At 39.3% G+C, this 23700-nt stretch overlaps 1 protein-coding gene across 3 annotated transcripts in view; it reads left to right on the forward strand.

Moving 5' to 3' along the window:
• The window catches only part of AE7 (MIP18 family protein (DUF59)), a 77077-nt gene extending 63257 nt beyond the window's left edge, over positions 1-13820 (forward strand). The window contains exons 5-6 of one of the 3 annotated variants that reach the window (XR_015690696.1): positions 1600-1736; positions 2022-2073. Coding sequence is in view for 2 of the 3 variants with exons in the window: in XM_087676749.1 (XP_087532875.1) it covers positions 13558-13658 (101 nt within the window). In the remaining variant the exon portion in view is untranslated. Of the gene's footprint in view, positions 1-1599; positions 1737-2021; positions 2074-13557 lie in introns of those variants that run through there. The other 2 variants (XM_087676750.1, XM_087676749.1) reach the window with 2 other exon arrangements.
• Positions 13821-23700: the final 9880 nt, after the last annotated feature.

The following is a 23700-nucleotide window of genomic DNA, read 5'->3' on the forward strand; positions in this document are numbered from 1 at the left end:
ACTCCCGAGATCGAGTACGGGCATATCCTTATGGTTCTCGGCACTACACAAAGTCTGACATTCCTCCTATGCATTGCATTTTTCATCATCTTTGTACTAGGGCGCTTGGGCAAGTGAACAATTTCCCCATGAGGGACATTGTCCAAGTGGCACCTGCTGCATGAGCATTCTTTAGCATGTAGCATTGTATCTTCATCTCACTCTTCTCTTGTTCCTCTTTTTGGGCCTAAAAGGGGGTGTTGAGAAACCCTTCACCTGTAGTTTTTGCATTTTTGCGTTTAGGGTTTGCAGCCCTAAAAAGGGATGCCACCCTAGACTAGTTGTGTCTATTCATAGGCCACTCTCTCATTCATTCCTTACGGTTGATTCATTTAGTCGGTCACCTCCTCTCTTGAGCCTCTCCACTACCCTCACACCCCTTTAGGTGGACATTGCGGTTCGTGGTTCGTGGCTGTCTTCATCATCTTCCTTGTGCTACGGCACCCTTGTTCCCTTGTATCGCATTCGCTCCATGATTCATATATTCTTCATTCCATTCATCAGAGTTTCTTCTCTCTTCTCTTCTCTGCTCAGTGTTTACCGAGTTCACTCCCTGAGTTCACTCCGCGTTCCTCCCCGCAAACCCTATTGTCTCGTTGGTACGTCGTCTTGACACCTTGGACTTCCGCTATTACAAGACATGGATTTTGTGGATTGTAGATGCAATCTTTATAGAGAGGGAGACTAGGCTTCAGTATATAAGGAGCCAAAGAGATCAGGTGACTCCACAACGATGCGTATTAGAGAGCTGAAATTCCTCTTGTTCACAAAGGGTAGTAGCCATAAACTTTACAAACAGTATCAACTTACAACAGCAAATCAACAAAATAAAACCTCACAAATAGGGGTGCCGATTGGACCAAAGCCATGGTGTCTTGACTTCCTTGTGGTTTTTGTTTACTTTCATTGAAGAGATTCACAATTCATTGTAGCCACCCCAAATCCGTACTGGATTTGTTTGTGACCTCAAACTCCATGTAGCTTTGTTTTAGTGCAGTTGTCCACAGTTGCTCTGAGCAACAGTGGCATTTCATTTGACAAATCTATACCAAATGCACTCTAATAGATGCACACATGCATTGTGATGCTGATCCGGGCCCAAACAGTGTTTGCATGTTCATAAAACATGGCATGCATGCCAATTACTGCTGTATATTTGCATGCAATGCTAGTTTCTGCAGTCAAAAATTTTTCATGTTTTTCATGTTTCATTGGCCTCCAATTCCTTGTACAAAAACCTCTTGTGGGTTTTTTGCCTTTGTAATGATGAATAAGCTCTCTTTTCCCTTCTATAAGTACTGATTAATAGTATTTCATGAGCAAGAAGCCCTTTCTCTAACCAACTGAGCTACATAAATCATAAAAGAAATGGGAATCAATGGAATAATGGCAAATTATTTAGACCTAAATTTCCCTAATCATTCCAATTCAACAAAACCCAATCAGCATTGGCCAGAAAGTTTCATAGCTAGAAGAACAAGAGAGATCTGGCACTGATCTAATCCAAGACAGCAAATTGCATGCCATGATGCTAAGTGCTTGTGCTTGTGTTGATGACAGCCACGATTCCATTCTAGCTCCTCCAACTACCAGGAATACCTCCTCTACTCCAGAATGGCAAAAATCCATCTTTTCTCAGCCAACTACGGCTGCCCACAGGTTGCATGCTCGAGTGAGAGAGATGAAGTTGAAAAATGGCAAGTCTTTCTTTTATGGATGCATCTAGATTTTGGAAATCATGCATCAATTTTCCATCATCAAAATAATGCTTGAAATTAAAAATTGCTGCCAATACTTAAAATTAAAGTGGCTGCCCATAGTTGCCTTTGTACGATGTATGGACGGGTTTGTACCATATGGTTCATACCGTGCGTACCCGTATGATATCGTACAAATTTCTACGAGATTTTCGATGCATTTTTGCTACCCATCCTGTGCATGTAAACCGGCCTGTCCATAACCATTTTGGCACATTTTTGCAGGGGTTTATGGTGTGGTGGTCTGCGTGCAGTGAAGGTTCAATATTTGGCAATGGTAATGGCAAAGAGAGAGAGAGAGTGTGTGTGTGTGTATGAGCAGCAGTAGAGAGTGAGATGCACGATATGTGGGTACAAAAGAGTTGTACCACTCTTTATGTTTTCTGATAGTTATATGTTAAGAACTAAATTACAAGTGCTAAGTGTGTGTTCATACCCGAGCATGTATAAAAGGTATGGTGGCCCTTTATTCCCAACAACCTCCCACCTAAAGGCAACGTGCATGAAGGTTGAGAAAAAGAAAAAAGTAAGTCTAAGTATATACAAAGTTGAAATACATAACTGTCCAACCTCCATCATTTGTTGGCAATCAGCAAATCACTCTGTTGGAAGACCCTTCATGAGAAGATCTAGAGGATTATCATTTGTATGTACCTTGACAAGCTCAATGCTTTTGCTGTCAAGTATATCCTTGATAAAGTGATACTTCACCTGTATGTGCTTTTTCTTTGCATGAAAGATAGGATTCTGTGCTAACATGATAGCACTCTAACTATCACAATGGAAAATAGAAGTCTCGGTAATGCCAAGCTCTCCTACCAGGCGTGAAAGCCATAAATCCTATTTGCATGCCTTAGTGGCAGCCACATACTCTACCTTTGTAGTAGAAAATGCAACATACTTATGTAGCTTGAAGATCCAAGAAATTGCTCCCCTTGTGAAGAAAAACACATGCCTTGAAGTAGACTTCTTGGAGTTAGCATGACTAGCATAGTCTGCATCCATAAAACCAATGACAGATGCCTTCTGCTTTCCAAAGCGGATGCACAAATCCTTTGTGCCCTTATGATATCTCATGATACCTTTCACTGCTTCCCAATGCTTTCTACTAGGATGTGCCATATACCTGCTAACCACTTCCACCATTACGTACGAATTTGTATGTTTTTTTGGGCCTATTTGGGCCACTTGGCTCGCGCATTCTCAATCTCGCGTCATGCGTTTCTTGTACCCTCGCCTTTACTCTTGCACGTTCAGCTTGCTTGCGTGGCACTTTTTGGGGGGTTGGGAAGCCTTAGATACCTCATCCCACCCTCTTTTCAAGCCATGCACTCCACACACCACCCCTCCCCTGCCCCCCCCTCCCCCCCCTTTGGATTCCTTCTAGCTGGCAACCCTCTCTTTGACTGTTTGAATTGACCCTTCTCTCATTCACAAAAGGTGCTCCTCTCCTCCATACTTCCACACCAATTCAACAAGCACTTACCATTCTCATCTTCCTCTCTTGGATCTTGATTCTTGTATGGACTTGTGATTTGTCATTCTCGAATCTCATCTCCCATCCCCTCTTTGCCGCACCTTATCGAAGCATTCACCATTCTCAAATCTCATCTCCCATCCCCTCTATCCCGCACCCTATCAAAGCATTTTCCATTCTCATCCTCCATCCCCTCTCTCTCACTCTTGCTCTTTCAACTTTACCCCAACCCTCCGGCCTCTCGAGTTTCCCTCCCTTTCAACTTTCAAGACTCAAGCTTCAAGAGTCGAGACTCAAGTATCTCTCTCTCTCTCTCTCTCTCTCTCTCTCTCTCTTTTTCTCTCTCGGGCCTCTTTATCCGTCATGGGCATCATGACTCGTGAGAAGCACGAGGCCTTCAATTTGCATGTGATCCATGTGGAGAGGAACACAAAGAAGTCCAACTCCTAGCATTGGACATGCAAGTATTGCGGGAAGCGCTATACAAGTGGTGCAATTCGGCTTTTTCAACATCTTTCCAAGACGGGGGGCAAGTTGCTCTATGCAAGGAGATCCCTCAAAACATCGCGGAGGAGATTCTTGCTAAGATGAGAGGGGGATCCATAAGATAAGGAGGAAGTGGCTTATCGGTACCAACTCCTATGCCTACTAACGAGGAAGTATCAAATGTGGGCATATCTTTAACCGATGCGGAAGAGGCCTCTACCATTGGTGGTGGGGGCTCCACATCTGCATCCGGCTTTAGTAAAAAGACAGAGAGTGCAGGCTCATGCAGTGCTGGAGAGACAATCCTCTCTTTCTCAAGCTCCTAATCATGTGCGTGGATCGGTTGCCTTTCTTAGAGAAAGGCAACGACTTGTGGACATTGAAATTGCACACACGGTGATTGAGTACAATCTTGCATTGAATGTCCTAAAGCAAGAGCAACGGAAGAAGATGTTAAAAGCCATTGCCAATGTGGGTCCATGTGAAGGATGGACTGGTGTTACACACAATGACATGAGGATGAAAAAGATTGATGAAGAGAATGAGAAAATTGATAGGGCCCTTGATCCTATTCGGGCCGCATGGATAAAATATAGTTGTTCCATTTTCACTGACGGATGGACTGATTGTAAGAAACGGGAAATCATCAACATACTCATCTCATGTCCACTCGACACTTTTTTTTTGCGGGCTGTAGATACTGGCAAGAGGGGGAGGAAAACGATGGGCACATTAATCTACCTCCACATTCGACAAGCTATCATTGAGGTATACATTGCAATTTGCCTTTTAAATTTGTTTCACTTTCTTTCATTATGATAATGTTATGATTCATGATTGAAATTTGATTTATGCATAACTATCTATCTCCCTATTCTAATAATTAATTTCTCTCTAGTATCTATGATCTATCTCGATTCTCTCTTTCCCCCCGGGCTGAGACGCCCCCAATCCTTGGGCCCCATCTCTCTTCATTTTTGAATCTTGAAAGTTGAAACTTGAAAGGCTCGTTTCAACTCTCTCTAGACTGTTTCTCTCTCTAACCTCCAATTTCCAAGTATTGTTAGTAATAAGTATACTTGTAATTTGTAAATTGTGGTTGTAGGTGGGCCCCTTAAATGTGGTGTAAGTTGTTACCGACAATGCATTGAATTATCGACGCATGGGCCTTTGCTTGAGGCTGAGTTTCCTACGATTGTGTGGACTTCATGTGCAAGTCATTGTTTGGACTTCCTCATGGAGGACATTGGGAAGCTCAAGTGGGTGAAGAGAGTGGTCCGCAGAGCTACATCCATTGTCACATTCTTCACGGTAAAGATAAAGATGCTTGCGATGTATCATGAGCATAGCACACTGGAGTTGAAGAAGCCTTCTTCAACTCGCTTTGCTTACATGTGGTTATTGTTGGAGTGCCTTTATGAGGTGCAATCCGCCGCCTTGCGCTAGACAGTGGTGTCCACTTTATGGAATGAGTGGGATGAGTATGAGACAGAGGAGGCCAAAGTAATGCAACACTTGTGCCTTAATGATCAGTTTTGGCAAAAAGTCGGTGCCATTGTCATTGTTGTGACTCCCTTTTATAGGGTGTTACGTATGAGTGATTGCGAGGGGTCCACCATGAACCTTCTCGTTCACTTCTTTAGAGCAGCATTGGGGGAGGCACGTGCTTGTATAGTGATCACAGAGACACAGGGTGCACATGTTTTAGAGATAGCAGAGAGGAGATGGGCATGGATGCATAAGCCATCCATGGTTTTGCCGCATTGGTACATCGAGTCTACAAGTCATTGGCGGTCATGGATGATAGAGAGTTTCCTTCAAACTAGCTTGCTTATTTGACTCGTGTGGTCTCTGTGGATGACCACAATGCAATGCTAGAGGAGCTAGGATGCTATGTAGATCAAAGAGGGCATGTGGCTTTTTCTTCTTCCACTTGTTGGAGGAGAGAGTCACTCCTTTATTTTGGTGGCAAAACTTTGGATACGCAGTGGAGACCCTTCAGCCCTTAGCCATGAGGGTCCTTGCCAGGATTGCTCTTCGGGTGCATGTGAGAAAAACTGGAGTGCCTATTCTCTCATTCACAGAAAGAATCGCAATCGGCTTAGCACACGACAGCTAGAGCAGCTAGTCTATTGCCGCACTAACTTACGCATGATGAGAGCTATGATAAGCATGGATAGTCCAAAGCAGGTAAAGTTTAAAGACTTAACCATAACATTTAAAATTTGTTGTTTTAACTTTTAAACTTTGAACTTTGAAGTTTATACTTTATAATTTAGACTTTAGCAATTACAATGATCAATCTTACATGCATCACTGCATTGTGTAGGTGAATGTTGAGACATTCAAGTTGACAGGGGACACTCTTCTGAGTATACATAAGGAGGTGGACGAGGAGGACGAGATGATTTTTGTAGAGCTCTAGAGAGAGCTTATAGTAGTAGATACTCGTGACACTCGCAGTCAGCGTCGTGCTCGTGGGCAAGGAGTTCGAGTAGGTAGTAGCAAGGGCATGGTCATTCAATGCCCTTAATCATCGAGGAGGGGTGGTTTGAGTGGCTTGTAGACATATGTAAGGCGGGGCGCTAGTAGCTCATATCCTGTGCCTCATGATGACATCCTGCCCTTGCCTACACAGCCACTGCCTAGGGAGCCATCATTTGATGATGATGGTAACCTCATCAGTAAGGATGAGTATGAGTGTGTCTCATCATCTGATGTCGAGGAGTCATCTTTAGACTCTCTTGATGAGCATTTAGATGGTTCGGATGATGATGATGATGATGATGATGATAATAGTGATGCCTCATCATAGTTTCGTAGGTCTCTTTTTTTTTGGTATTAGATATACTAGACTATAGTTGTATTGCATATTTTGTGCAACGCATGCGACCGCGATGGTCGCCCTCATGTATTCATCTTATTCTGTAATGAAATGACTATTTCCACTTTAAATATGTATTCTATGATCTATCATTTAATGATTTATGGTTTTTGTTATTTAAAAAATCATCTTAAATTTTTTTGTACTAATATTGTACCGTACCTTATAAAATCATAAGGTACCATTTAGTACCGTATTTTATCGTACCATATTGTATCGTATCTTTCGTACTTGACAACTATGGCAGGAATAAACCTATTTGACTGTTTGGTATTTTTGGTCAACTTGTAGACCCAATGATTTGTGTTTGTTGCTTGTTCAGTCTGCAAATCTGCATTAATAGTTTGCTGTTCAAAAGGTTCAACATGTTGTCATGTCTGTTCCAAAGGCACGTTTTCTTGTTGAAACTGTGGTATATCATGGACAACTTCTTGCTGATCAATTTCAGCATTATTTCCTGCATTTATAGGGTCATTTACAACAGGTATTTACTGTTGTACAACGGGCACTCTTCTATCTTTTTGGGCTGTTTATGCATGCGATCATCTCGAAAGATTAGATAATTGTTGCATACATTTTTCCTTTTTTCGGAATTCCATAACTTATACCTCATTTCTCCCTCATCACCATATCCTAGGGAAATGCATTTACAAGACTTTGGCTCCAATTTGTTGCGTTGTTCTTTGCGTATGTGCACAAATGCCTCGCAGCCAAACACTCTCAAGTGTGTATACGAAGGTGGCTTGCCCGATCACACTTCTTGAGGAACTCTCCCTCCCAAATATTTGTTTGGTGATAGATTTATCAAGTATACGGTTATCATAATAACCTTTGCCCAAAATCCATAAGGTAATGCAGCATGGGACAACGTGGCATGAACCTTCTCTTGAATAGTCCTATTCATATGCTCTACAACACCATTTTGAGGCGGGCTATAGGGAGCAATGAGCTCCCTTTTTATTCCTTTGCTGCTACAAAAGGCCTGAAAGGGAACACATATTCCCCACCATTGTTACAACGAAGACACTTAAATGTCTTGCTAGTTATATTTTCAGCAAGTACTAGGAATTTTTTAAACTTATTCAAAGCCTTGTCTTTACGACGGATCAGATAAACCTATACTTTGCGTGTGACATTATTAACAAATGTGATAAAATATTTACTTTTCCAAAGAGACGTGTGACATAATTAACAAATGTGATAAAATATTTACTTTTCCAAAGAGACAACCTCGGTATTTCACATACATTTGAATGTAACAACTCTAAGGGTGAAGATTTTAGTGAAATAGACTTTTTATGTGATATTTGAGCATACTTGTCATAAATACAATGATCACAATGGTCAAAATCAACATATCCACAAGGCAAATAATCCAGAGGAGAAAGTGCTTTAATTCCAGTTTGACTCATGTATCCCAACTGGCTATGCCACAAAGATACACTTGGCTGCTCGGTTATGGCGACAACATGGTCACATACACTAAATACATGTAATGGATACAAAGTATCACTTTTAGAGCCGTTAGCAACAATTCTAGAGCCCTTACATATCTTCCATTCACTATCCCAAAAAGTGGTATGATAGCCTTCATCATCTAGCTGCCCTGTGCTTATTAAGCTTTTCTTGAGTTGGGGTACATGTCTTATGTTATGCAAAATGAACACTGAACCATCTTAAAATGCAAATTGCAAACTGCCAATCCCTGCAATGTCACATGCATAATTGTCCCCCAAGTAGACAAAACCATGTCTACCACCACTGTAGTCAGAGAGCTACTTACAATGTGGTGTTATATGGTATGAGACACTTCAATCAAGAATCCAGGTGTGCATGTTATCATCAGAATCTGCAATCAGTGACTTTGCACTAAAAGAAGCAAAGAGTATATCACTGCCATTGTCACTCTCGTGAGTGACTACATTGACTCTATCTTCACACTGCTCTTCTTTACATGTTGGTTGTCCTTTTTCTCATCTTTATTATCATCAATGTTTTTGCCTTTGCCCTTTTCTTTCTTCCACTTGAAGCAATCTCTCTTGAAGTGCCCTTTCTTGCCACAATGATGGCACTCCATATTTTTTCCAAGAGACTTGTTGCATGCTTTGTTGTTAGAGTTGCCCTTTTGTTGGGATTTGTCTCTAGTATACAATGCATTAGAAGACTTGTTTGTCGAAATATTTTGCCTATTGAGCTTCTCCATGAATAAAGAGCTCTACACATTTGAATATAACATCATAGCATTAGAATTACTCATTGTTGTCCTAAAATTGTTCTAACTTTTAGGCAAAGTGCATAGCAAAAAGGTTTCCTTGAACTCCTCATCAATGGGAAATTCTAAAGCAATGAGCTGGCTGAAAATAGAGATAAACTCATTCAAATGTGTAAACGCCCCGAACAACGTAGTATGCTTAACAATTATGATATTCGCTTGTTTTCGAGATTTAATATAAAACAGAATGAACGCTTAAAGCTGAAAATGAAAATTACTCATAAAATTACAGCCATGAAAATGTAAAAGTAATGGAGACAAGATTGAGGGTTGAAGATGAACAAACCCCCCCTTCCCCCCTGAAGGAATGTATTTCTGCTCAACCCAAGTCCCTTAGGGAAGAGCTCAGTTACAATTAACCTGAGAGTGAGGAGAAGTAATTCTCACTTTCACAAGATCATGCAAAGATGTACAAATACACATGTATTATCTATTATGCAATGATAAGAACTGATTTCTTTACAATATGGGAGAAGAAAGAGGGGAAATCAGCCTTCCTCCATCATTGATCAGCAGTACATGGATAGGGCTTGCTTCTTGTTGCTAAAATGGAAGAAAGAGCTCGAGAAAGAGGTGCTGTAATGAATTTATAGGCTTGCTGTCCTGTAAAATAGCAGTGATAGAAGAGGGAATATGGAGGAATTTGATAATGGAGAAGTGGGGGATGATGATGGGGATGGATGGGGCCAGTTTCTGGCTATCTGTGGGTGCTGTACATGAGTTTACAGTAAAGAAAAATGATGCTGAATGAAGAAAAACGAGCTCTTATTTATAGGAGAGGGAAGAGCTAGTACAAATGGGGAAAGTGGAGTAGCACAAGACAAGTGTGAGCTAGTACAAAAGGGGAAAGTGGAGTAGCACAAGACAAGTGTCCAGCCACATGTCATGAGATGTGACAAGTGATGGGAATCTTGGAAACTTGTGTGACAATTGTCTTGACACTTGTCTCTTCTCTATGGCCTTCCTTTTTGGGTTGAATACTGTCAAGAATAGAAACAACCAAATTTAGTAAGCACAGTCAGAGTACAGAATTTACTATTTCTAGAATGATATCCCTATTTTTTAGGACTAGCATTTTTAGGCTAATTCAAGGCTTCTAAAATTTAGGGACCCCCCAATATGGGTGTCATATGAAAGCTTTTTCCGTGTACATTGCAAAAACTGTATCAGAATCTTCATGTGACTTTCCTATGCAAAGAAATGTGCATTTCAAGCTTTCAGCCCACGCATGCACATTGTGCAAGCATTTCATGATCAAGCAATCTTGTTGATTGTAACTGTCTGTTCTGGTGGATCTAGTCCACACTTCAAGGCGTGAGTTCTGGTCACAGGCGCCCAATCGGGCCATATAGGTGGAAGTGTGAACTATCTTTTCTCTAACCCACCGCGTGGGTCCACCATAACCTGTGACCACTCATCAGTGGCCAGCTTCAATGCACTTTTCTTTATATCTAATTAGTGCAAAGGAAACAAATTTAATAAATCATTATATAGACAAATTAATGAAAATGTACAAACATGACTTTACTTTCCTTCAATCGAAGGTCCATCAGTTTTTTCAACCAATAAATCTTCCTGGTTGCACTTTTCTGAGCATGTAACTCCTCAAGTCTTTGCCACATATCATAGGTAGATTTCAGTTTCTTGATGTTAAAAAGCAAAGTGTCTGACACTGAAACCTCTATGGTAGAGCTTGCAAGTTGTTCTACCTCTTCCCACTCATTTGTTGGTTTTACCCCTTTTGTCTTTATAGGCTTCACTTGTTTCTTCTGCACCAAGGTATTATAGCACTGCCCTACTGTATACCAAAGTTGTATGCACCCTCAAGCTTTTTAATGTGCAAAAGATTACAGCTATCACTGTTGCTGGCTATGATTTATAGCTCAAAGATGACTCAAAGGTCAACAAATGTGAGCCCAACTGTCACACAAATGACCAAGGTCAGAAGCAAGTACATATACCAAGACCAAATTTGACCCAAATTTTGCACATTTTGCAAGATTCCCAATTTGTACGAGGTCCAATGTGTCAAAATTCTAAGAACTGCACCTATCCCACTACAATTTGTGCACGTACGTGAAAAGCTCCAATTTTTAAGACTTGGGAGTGTGCAAGAATCCACAAATTTTAAATTGTCAAGTAAAATCTTCATGCATATGCCCAAGTCCCCAAATTCCGGAAGTAGAAGCGTGCCCAATGTTTGGGATTTGTTAAATTGGGCTTGTATGCATGTGATAGGCCACATATTTTTAACAAAGGATAGACTTTTGAAAAAAATAATTACTTCAAGAAAAAGAAAATGACAAGTGACGGTTGATTGCCTTGTAACACTTGCGCTCAACTGGATCGCCTTGCGTTGTCACCGAATTGCCCCGCATAGACTTGGATGACCTGTTGAACTGCCCCACGCTGACCTAGATGACATGCTGCTTGCCTGCTGAGGGTCTATTTACTCGTGTGGACTTGTTTTTCCTTATCATAAATTTGAATTTGTGCCATGTAAAATGCGGTTGTAGGTGGACCTGTGAAATGTGGTGCAAGTTGGTATTGACATATATCTAGTTGTCAGCGCATGGGCCATTTACTTGAGGTTGAGTTTCTTTGGATATTGTGGACTCCATTTGCAAGTCATTGTTTAGACTTGCTCATGGAGGACATCAAGAAGCTCAAATGGGTGAAAAGGGTGGTGCATAAGGCTACATCAATTGTCACCTTCTTCACAGTGAAGGTGAAAGTGCTTGTGATGTATCACAAGCATAGTACGCTTGAGTTGAAGAAGCCTTCTTCAACTCGCTTTGCTTATATGTAGTTGTTGTTGGAGCACCTGTATGAGGTGCGGTGTCCACTCTATGGAACGAGTCAGATGAGTATGAGACATATGAGGTGAAAGCCATGCATGGCTTGTGCCTCAATGAGAAGTTCTGGCAGAGAGACTATGGGATTATGATTGCTGTGCTCCCCTTTGTAGGGTGTTTCTTAGGAGTGATTGCGAGGGGTCCACCATGGGCCTTCTCATTCACTTCTTAGAGTAGCATTGGAGGCACGAGTTTGCACAGTGATCATGGAGTTACAATGTGCACACATCATTGACATAGCATAGAAGAGATGGGCATGGATGCGTAAGCCCATCCATAGATTTGCAGCACTATTACATCTGGTCTACAAGTCTCCAGGAGTCATGGATGATAGAGAGTTGCATTCCGATCAACTTGTATATCTCACTCGTGTGGTTCTTGTGGATGACCACAACACGGTTTTAGAGGAGCTCGGATGCTATGCAGATCAGAGAGGGCATGTGGCTTTTGCTTCTCCCACTTGTTGAAGAAGAGAGTTACTTGTGAAGGCTCTCTTTTGGTGGTAGAATTTTGGATATGTGTTGTGGACTCCTCAGCCCTTGTTCAAGAGAGTCCTTGCTTGGGATTGCACTTCAGGTGCATGTGAGAGAAATTGGAGTGCCTATTCTCTCATTCACACAAAGATTCACAATTGGCTTAGCACACAACTAGAGCGGCTAGTCTATTACTGCACTAACTTACGCATGATGAAGTCCATGATGACCGTGGGTAGTCCAAAGCAAGTAACACATCATTTGGTTAAGTCAAGTTTAAATTTGTTGTTTTCGATTTTATACGAGTTAACAATTTAGCATTTATAATCTCATGATACATTCAGATTATAAATACTAAACAATTTAGTATTTTAGGTGTCATGGGGGAACTCAAGTTCCAATCAAGAGTATTTAATGTTCTTTTCTAGACATAATGGGAACCTCCTATCTTGGAAAAGCACTCTCTTTACATCCTAAGATGCATTTAGGACAGAAAGACCATTGCATTATGAGGCCCAAACCAACACATTGACATTGTGGTGTAGAATTGCTTGAGCATAAAACTTTGTTTGAGAAAAGAAAAGAGAGCATGTTTGAGCACAAAGCATCCTTGCATATCATAGATACAAAGTGTTAAAAAGACAATGATATCTGAGCTAAACGAAAACGTAAGGGTTATTCAGTTTTAGTAGTTTTACACACACACACACACACACACACACACACACACACACACACACACATAAGAATAGGTGTCTTAGTTAGGCTAGGAGAAGAGGGATCCTAGAGGGCTTTAACTAAGGTACAATAAAATGGGGTATTAAACAAGACATGGGTCTGAGGTGCTCTAGAGCTTGGGATGTTTGAGTAAGAGCTCTCAAACTGGCTTTTCAAGGTACTAGTGATGTTATAGAGTAGCTTCATATGTTGACTTATCGGGTATCTGAATCTAAACATACATTATTTATATCTTAAAAGCATATGGAGGAGATTAGAGGGTGACTTTTGCGCAATTTTTAGTCATTTGGTAATTAGGTACATATTTTCTTTTTGTTCCAATACATGGTTTTGCCTTGTAGACACTAGATTGTTTTGAAATGTATTACCTCCCTTGCTTATTGCATATTATGCAAAAAACTTGTTTTGTTTTTGGTGTCGGTGATGCTAATTGATTGAGAGGTTTTTAAATAACTTTTGAATCCTTGGAAAGAAAGCAATTGAGGTGCAATGTGATTTGGACCTTGGTCGCTTTGTTGTAATGAGTTACACACACACACACACACACACAGAGATTCACATGTTTCTTTTGTGCAGTTAATAAGCAGTTGAATGACAAGGAAAGGATAGCAGCTGCTTTGGAGAACCCAAATTTGTCCGAACTTGTAACTGATTGTTTGGCTCCTACCAATTATTGATTTAGCATCTTTATGTTGGTGAAACTTTTGCATATTTGTGTACACAAAGCTTGTATGAGTAGTGTAGAGTTGGAAAGCCCTTTATGAATCGAAATACTATTTGAACACACACTTCCATATTGATACGTCTTTTGTTCATAGTAATGTACTGGTCCTTCTTGATAGAGTGTCTTTGTTCGACTTTCTTGTAAAGAGACATGTCACATGTCTTTGTGTCTTGTTGTCTTCGTCGACCTTTGGAAACTTCTTTGATGAGAGCACGATTCTAAGTTTTGGACTTCATTTATGGATTTACTTTTTGACAATATTAATAATTATAGTGTTAAAAAGACTTTGGTTTGCAACAACTTGCCACCCGAAGTGATGTTTTTGGCAGCTTCTTAGGAGTTGAGGTTTTGTACTGCATACTTTTGTGGGGCCCGGGGGGTGCATTAATGCATTAATGCAAGGCTTTTACAAAATGTAAGTGGTTTTGGAAAAGATACCCGCTCTTTTGAGCTGGGACACTAGTCTCTGGGACTCGGGAGTGAGTGACTTGGTGCTCCGCACGTGTACTGTCCTGCCCTGTCCTGTCGTAGTGGGTGGGATCCCAATCATCAAATCGACCTTTAACTTAAATATCGAAATGCGGGCCCCGCTCGCCTTTTGCCCACGAGACCCCCACATACACATCCATTGCTCGCTTTTCCCATTAATAAAATGGAGCTGCCCCCCCCCCCCCCCCCCCACTTTTATTGGCCATTATGATACTCTACACAAATACGCAACCAAGTGTGGCTTATCATTCTGCACTTTGTCGAGTTTGGCTCTTCTTAGTTTTCGTCAAGAAACCATTCTTATTTGGGATAAAAGCCAGGTTCCACCTCACCTTATCATGTCACGTCATACAAGCTCATCAACCAGGTCGTGGGCTGTAGTTCAAGTTGAGTTGTTTTAACTATAGGTCTTATACCACAACAGTTGAGTTGAGAGAGAGAGAGAGAGAGAGAGAGAGAGAGAGAGAGAGAGAGCATTTCATCAAAATTGGGCCGGGCCTCAAAACCGAGTCAAATGTGGTACGCAAATTACCAAGGTAATAGAGTTTGGAAATCCTAGCCGCTCTGCATTTAAGATTTTGTTGTGGAGGACACGATGGTTTTCTTAATTCTTCAATGGCACAATTTCTTTCTTTGATCGTTACACAAGTATTTGCCCTTTAAAATGTCAATTCCTTTTGTAAATCCTCACTAGGGCACATAATTCAAATGGATGTAAAGCAACCTTCTGGCAAATCTTGTGAGGAACAACCATCTATCCCCATAACCCATTGTGTTCTACATGTTTAAGTAAAATAGCTACCCAAAGTAACGGTTCACCTATATCCACCCACTTTTCACATACTCAATCAACAAATTGTAGTTATTTAAGCACTTTATGTTACCATACTATTTTGACACATGCAAATAACATTATTAACTTGTCATATAAGTTTTGTTAAATGATTCCTCTAAGCACAACATATCAAAGAATGATACAGAAACCTCTTGTTACACAAGCTTCATTAAACTTTTCCTTTTAAGTATGGCATATCAATTGATAATAGACAAACATTTTTTCACTAATATATACACATGCTTTTCATCAACATAAAAATTGCCAATCCCATTGGTCAAAACAATTCATTGGTAACCTAGGATCTAGCTTTTCAATCCTCACACAATGCCTTTTAAGGGGTGATACACCTTGTCTTCTGCAATTGACAAGGTGATGAGTTGGTTGGTAGCTCTCCATGAATCCAATAATTATCCTTTTGCTCATTCAAAGGTGTCGCACAATAGATTTGGGCTAGTTCACCTACTGCGAGCTCTTATTAGCTTTACCAACACAATGGAGGAGTTAGTAGGAAGCAAGAGCAACACAATTCCCATCACAAGCAAAGCATGTTTACCAAATCAGTTTAGCAATGCACTTTTTACTCACATCAAACCATTTCTTCTCAAATAATAATTATCCCTTCTCAAATAATAATTGTCTGAGTTAATTAATACATGATCACAAGACAATCTAATTGAACCTTGATTATGTTAATTTTGTTGTGGTATGGGAAATTGGTCACTGGACAAAAACATATCGGTCGTCTCCATGCTTGGGTTTATCCCCACCTCGTTGCTCACGACTTGGTGGTGGTATGTGGGTGTGACCACACTTGAGCAACAGTCTGCAGCCATGAGGATGCTAGTTGATAGTTCTTGGCTTGCTTTCATTGTGCGATAATAAGGGACTAGACTCCTTGGTTAGATAGAGTTTTGGCTAGGGACTAGAGCGATGGAGAGTTTTGGATCGAGTGCAATGATGACATAAGAGTTGCTAGCTCCTTGACTTGTCTCTTTGGCATCATGTTATTTTCTCGTGGCTGTGCATCCTCCTCTGTGGTGGGGGGCTAGAGAAACCCTTTTTTCCTTTTTGGGAGGGGAGGCGGGTTCCGAGTGAAGTAGTGGGCTATGATTTTTCTGAGCATTCTTTTATTAAGGGTTATTGTTTGAAGCTTGTTTTGGATCGTTGAAGGGATGCGTTAGTTACATTAATGAGAGAGGGAGGGGGTGGTTGATAGAAACTACTCGCTTTGAGGTTTGTGGCCATGACATTCAACTTTTCTATTATTCCTCACTTTTCCAATTTAGTTGTTGCATTTGATACAAAAGAAACATGGTTAGAAAACAACACATTCTATCATGTCATGGATCTTGGTTGCAACTTTTTTTTAATAATCTATCGAAAACAAACCATCTATTTTCAAGATGTACCCCTTATATTAAGGTTTTTAAACAGTGAGTATAAAGTTTGATCGGAAAATTGATCTCTTTTGGCTTAGTAATTTGTTGGAGACTTGGGAGTCTTTGAAATAATATGATGTTTAGAGGATTTTGTACTTTGAAGGAAAGGCTTTTTAAATATAAAGAAATGCAAACTAATCACCCAGAATGTTATATTTGAGGAAATTGAGAATCTCTCATCCATAGGATACCTCAATCTCTTGCCTACAAGATCTACCCATAGTATGCAACACAAATGTAACATTTTTCTAATCTTACAATTAGGTCACCTTAAGGTTTAGGATGGAAGACTAGAGGTGTAGTACGTGCTGTACTTGCCCCTAGCTAGACAAGAAGAGGTGACATTGAGTAGTTGTTGAGACACCTCTCCATGTGCAGCATCATCTTGACCCAGTAGGATACATGGACTTAGCTAGTTATGTGGGAAGTCCACCTTGTAGCAAACCATTAAGACTACAACATGAAGGATCGATCTAAGGGTTTTGTGAACTATGAAGGTCTCCTAGACGGAAATCTACTGCCCACTTAAGAAGGGTCACGTAACCAATCAGAGGTGAGAGTGGACTAATACTAAACTTCATTCAAAGAAAGTGGAGCTATCTTTTAAACTTCAATGACCATTTAGACTACTATTCAACAACTGTTTGGTTTCCTAAAACAAGAGTAAGATGGTTCTATTTTATCAAATTGGGGGGTCAAGTTCTAACAATTCAATTTGGTGTTTAGGATAGCTATCCGAATTATTGGCTCCATCCAACCATGAATTGAGTTGTTAGAATTGAGGTCTTGCTCTTTCCTTGGGGGTTTTGCTTTAGATATGTAATTAGACAAGGCATGCAACTACATCGTGTGGACATATAAAAGTAGCTTCCTCTTATTAAACTAGTACACATAGTTTGAGCATGACATAAACAATCAATAATGAAAGTTGTTTCTTTTAAAGGATTGAAGCTCTTTATTACGATCCCCAGAGGGATTCTGATTTCCTCAATGGGTTTATTTTAGTTATCTAATTAGGCAACACATAGTACTATATTTTGTATATATATAAAAGTAGCTTCCTCTTATTAAATTGTTATATAAGGCTTATTATATGTAATTTAGGTACAAGATATAAACAATCAATAATGAAAGTTTCTCATTTTAATTAGGGTCCCATATTATGTTTCCCAAAAGAATATTAACTTTTGTGATGTTCTCTTAGTCCTCGCAAGGACTTTCGACCCCTCCGGGTCATCCCATATCATGACTAGTATTTGAGGTCACTCGTTGAGGTTCAACTCCTTTATTGTGATCCCTGTAAGAATCTTGACTTCCATGAAATTTTCTTAGTCCCCACGAGGACTCTTGACCCCTTAAGGTTGTTCCACCTCTTGACTAGTATATCCGAGGTTATCCATCTCTATCTAGGCGATGGGGATCATCAAGCTCTATATTCCTATCATAGGCCACTAACAGACTTACTAGCGGAGAGCTTCTCTAAGCTCCTTTACCTAAGGTGATGCGCCAATAGTGCACTTGGCCTTTTCACAGCTTAGCTCTTAGCCTTGAATACCAAGTGTTGCCTTTTCAAGTTTATCTTAACCACTCCAACATTCCCATTGGACCTTGGGGAGAGTCCAATTGCTGATGACTCCATTGATCCCATGGATGCAACAATCACATATCCACTTATATATTCTTATTAATTGATAAGCACAATTATAAAGTAGACATCCAAGTAAGGAGTACAATCTTTTCCAATCAATAAACAAGTTTAGCTAAAGCAACACTTTTAACTCACACAAAAATAAGTAAATATGAAATAAACAACTTAAAATCAGTTGTCATAACTCAATATGATATGATCTATATCCTCAATGATATCCTCTATTGCTAAAGTGTATTCTTTGAGTTCTTTAGAAGTGTCTTCTCTAATGACCTCCTTTCCTTCATGATGTCTCTTAGGGGCCATGGTTTGGAGTAAATTTGACAAAGCTTATGCGTAATTGTGGAAAAGAGAGAGAAATGCTAGGTGGATTTCAATAGAGTTTTTGTGTGATTGTAGAGAAGAGAGAAAGAGCTCGACAGATTTTCATAAAGCTTCTATAGGATTGTGGAGAAGATAGAAAAAGCTTGGTGGATTTCCATAAAGTATCAAAGATTCCACACAAGTGTGGGGAAGAGGGAAATAGCTTGGTGAATTTTGGCAGAGCTCCCACACACGAGTGGAGAATAGGGGAAGATGATGGATTTTAAGAGAGCTTCCACAAGATCATAGAAGAGACAATAAAAGCTTTATATAAACAAATTTTGTAGAAGCTTTATGAAAATCTATTGAGCTCTTTCTCTCTTCTCTACAATCACATGGAAGCTTCTGTGGGATTATAGAAGAGATGATAAAAGCTTTTGTGGGATAGAAGAGAAGTCTCTAAGGCTACCCATGGGGTATTTATATAAATAGGGGAATAAGGCTTGCCTTAAGCTTGAAAGAATCTAACTTGAGTGTGTTTAGAGAAATTTTACTAGTGCCTACTCATTTTTTTGCATAATTAAAAGTCCAGAAAAAGCAAAAAATGTGGTTCATAAGCATTTGCACATAAAAATTTGTGCACTCGGTATAGAACTTAAAACGAGCATAACTTTTGATCGAAAACTTGAAATTTAGATCTATTTGGACCATTGTGATTATGGCGATCGGTTCTCTAGTTTTGTCATTTCACTTTACTTATTTGAAAAATTTTTGAAATGCCAAAATTTGATCTCTACATTTTCACCATCAAGATTTCATGTGAATACCTTAGAAAAGCCAATAAAAGCAAGGTCTTCAACATTCCTAACATTATTACTCTTAAATCTCACTCATGTGTAACAAAATATGTATCATTTTTTACTTTTTTAAAAATCACTGAATATTATATAACATCTAAGGTGCCAAGGAGGGTACATTACATCCACTCGTCTTTGAAAAAATGGAGATGTTCTTATCTTGGCAGAAACTAGGAATACTTGTAACTTTTTCACTAGGGTAATGACAAAGATAATACCTCAGTACATACAGATTGGGTAGTACAATTGATCCATTATTAAGTAAATTGCTAGGGTTGAAAATTTTTGAACTACATTTTCTTCAAAGTTCTAGTCAATCCCTAGCTTTTCACTTATGGTATAAGATTATGATCTGGTTGCATAGCTTTTACGTTATCTACCAATTCAGTTTTTCCTTCCAAAAGCATCATAGGAGCCTTCTCAACTGGCAGTCCCTTCATAATTGGGATATGTAGTACCTTCTTTTTGGGCATTTTCCCCTAAAGCGACCCACTTCATCACAGGTGTAGTATCAAGATTCCCTTGAGTCTTTGTTACCATGTAAACATGACTGTCTTGTGAGATAGATCTTGTACCATAATAAATTTGTATTCACTCTTGAAAGTAAGAATTCCCATGATCTTTACTAATCTATTTTTCCAGGGGCTTAGCTTGGATTAAGGAATCTTCTAAAGTGATTGGCCTCATTGATTTGAGGCAATGAAATTAAGAGAAAAGTTCAAGCCTTGGCAAAACCTTTCAATTTGTTGGATAGTGGTCATTTGTGGAGCATCCTTTTATTGTCTTAGACTCTCAAGACAACATGCTATCAAGCTCAACAATTGATTTAGTTACCCACAAATACTCTCTATCCAAATACTTTGATTCACTCTGCCAACTCATTTCCAATGAGTCCATCATGTTCCTTCTCTTAATTCAAGAATTCTCTTTCTCATAGGAAGTCATACTAATTTTACTTGATAATCCAACCTCTTGGAAATAACCCTTACTAAGCTTTCCCGAGAAATGTGAATGGATGCCCAATTACTTTGATAAGTTAAGAATAAAATAATTGCATTTCATATTCTTTTTTTTTCCACAAAACTCTATAGTTCGATTAATTTTTTCTTTGATACCACGTGTGACGTATCTGCCCCTAACTAGACTAGAGCAGGTGACATTAATAGTTGCTTAGATGCCTCTCTATGAGCATAAGGATTGGCTTGAGGGTTCCTAAACCACAAAGGTTTGCTAGACAATAGCATAAGAAGGGCCACTTTGTAACTAACCGAAGGTGAGAGTGGGCTAGTATTGCACTTTGTTCAAAGAGAGTAGAGTTGTCTTTTAATCTTCTACTACTATTAGGACCAATATTCAACTGCACTTCGATTCCCTACAATAGTATTTAGATGGTTCAACCCTACCAAATTGGGGGTTATATTTGGATAGCCCTATCTTGTGTTTACGAAAGTTGCCAAACTGATTAGATCCATCAACCATAGACTCTTAAGTCTTAGGATCGAGGTTTTCCATTTTCCTTGACATGTTTGTTTTAGTTATCTAATTAGATAAGGCATGCTACAATACTTAGTGAACAAATAAAAGTAAATTTTCCCCCCTTTTAATTAGGGTTCAATTCCTTTATTATGATCCCCACAACTAGGATCACAACTTCTGTAAAGCTATCTTTGTTCTCACAAGGACTCCTAATCCCTTAAGGTCAATTCACATTTTAGCTAGTATTTGAGGATTCTCTGGAGTGCATCAATTTCAGGCTTTGCATATTTTCATGTCCAATACGTTTATGCCATATTTCAATGTTTGCAACCACTCCTTTTCCTGTAGCATACATATCAACATCCATCGCAGAAATTCTAGCATCTAAAGTGAACATGCGGCCAAAACATGCGGCCAACTCTACTTCCTTTTGTGACCAACCTACACTTATCATTAAAGTCTTCTACAAAACAACATTTTACATTGAATTAGACCTACAATCCTTGCTCTACCATTTGACCAACAGATACTAGATTCTTTGTGATTGAAGGCACATGTAATACATCTACTAGACTCTTTGTGTGGTTATCATGCAAGAACAAGGAGACCTTTCCAATGTGTAAAATTGACATGAATCATCACCCGTCTGCACATAACCTGGATTTTGTAAGTCTTGCATCTCTCCAAATCATTCAACATGACTGGTCATATGATTAGATGCGCCTGAATTGATATACTATACAACATCATGTCTCTCATTTTTTATAACTGCATTCATCATATACTGTATAACAAACAAACACTCATTTTTGTCTTCATTTTATCATGAAGATGATGCATAGTTTCCTTGCTGTAATTTACCACTGCGAATATCATCCTTCTTAGCATAGCAATGGTGGGTTACAATATGACATGTTTTGCCACAATAATGGCAAATAATAGCAAAATTTTCAGAACCTCTGTTCTGCCATTCATCTCTTTCTCTAGAGCTCCCTCTACCTCTAAAGTTTCCTCGACCTCCATAAACTTGCATTTCACCAAATTGCTTATTGAACCTGTTTTGTTGGTTATCATCAACACGTTCCATATCACGGCCTCTTGAAGAGGATCTACCACGTCCCCTTCTTGAACTTGAATAAAATGCTTTGACATGTTCACCATTTCTTTTAGACGATCACCTTGCATATTGATCTCTTTGGTAATCATGAGAGAGGCCAGCTCATCAAAATCTGAAAATGGCTTCCGTATATATACGGAAGTAACAAATGATTTCCATGCCTTCTCATTATTAAGGCCACTCAAAGTGGATGAAGCTAAATCATCATCATCAGGCATTGCATCAATTGCTGCTAAGGCATCTGCAATGCTTCTCATCTTCAAAACATTCTCATTGATAGAAATTTTTCCTTTCTTCAATGTATTCAACTCTTGCTTGAGTTGAATCTTTCATGCCTTTGTATTTATTGAAAACATGTGCTAAAAAATTATCTAAGTTACATGTGAAGTTTCTACATCCTTGATATATCATAGCATCATATTATCAATAACTGCAAATAGCCAATACATCACCTGTTTGTCTTTTGCATTCCATTCTTTCCATGCCTTTAATTTATCTGCAGTTGGAGGGATACCCAACTTTGGCTCATTTTCTTCATTTGAAACAAACTCATAAAGGACCCTTTCCAATGAGGAAGTTCATCACATGGAACTTCCGTGAAGGGTAGTTGTTCTTATCGAGCTTCTCAATAATGGAATTTCCACTGTTCTCTGCCATTATCACAAAAAAGGATACAACATAGCAAGCTAGTCTTTTGCAACCTTTCACAACAATACACCAAGCAACCTTTTTCACTGATTGCTCAATAGTACATATAATCTGCAACTTTTTTGTAGATAAACCTGATGTTTTCTTCCTAGCAAACACCTCAAAAATTACAGATTTAAAATCTGTAACCTGTGCATCCACTTTCAGTCAATATAGTCGAAATCACAGTGTACCCTGAAACTGCTGTCCGCAACCTTGCGACTCTAAAACGGGGCCTGAAATAGCCTCAGATGCCCAAAAAAATTGTGGACAAGTCGTAAAGGGCTTATTTACAAAATATACAATGCTCTGCTCGCACACCAAATCTCACAGCAATATGAGATTTTCTATCTATCCTACTTCTAGTGCCTCCACAAGCACTATCCAAGAGAAAGAGTGGAAGAATGGGAGAGCTTCTTACACCCGTTGCTTGCTTGCTCGAACCTTGCTTCTTTTCCTTCACTTCAGCCTTCAAAATCGGCCTCTCTCAATGGCACGACTCTTATACCATATCAATAATCGCGTGGTGGGGGGACTTGCTTGAGCTCCTACGCTAAAACACACACTGTATACACAAGAGGAAGCTCACTTAAGAACACAATAAGAGAGATGGAGCCCAAAAACGTTTTCTTGCTGATTTCTTTTTCTTCTTATACACACTATACAATGTACACAAAGTATAGATAAGATACAACATGAAGGAAAGTGGCCTACTAAGTCAAACAATGCATAACAAACTACACTAATCGACTGACACTATATCTTTACTAGCTGTATGCAGGTGTAAAACTAAATATAATAAGTGATAAGTCAGTGGCCATGTGAGTATCATAATGACCACCAATGTGCTAAGTGTAGATGTGCAGACCCATTTAGCCAGGTGGTCCATCATCAATATCTATACATGTTGAGCTTGCCATCTCAACATCCCGCGCTTGCAAGTGACTCCCATACAAACAAATAATAATCTTACACTTGGGATAGAACTTAAAAGGGCCATAACTTCTGATCTAGAACTTGGATTTCGAATAAGTTTGAACTTATTAAATGATTATGGTGCTCACTGATTTCTTATTTCACCTTATGTATTTGAGAAAATTTTAAAAAGCCAAATTGATTTTCCCATTAGGAATTTCTAGTA

Source organism: Lygodium microphyllum, chromosome 4 (assembly GCF_053477565.2).
Source record: "Lygodium microphyllum isolate KBCC chromosome 4, Lygodium_microphyllum_v1.1.10, whole genome shotgun sequence".
Lineage (NCBI taxonomy): Eukaryota > Viridiplantae > Streptophyta > Polypodiopsida > Schizaeales > Lygodiaceae > Lygodium > Lygodium microphyllum.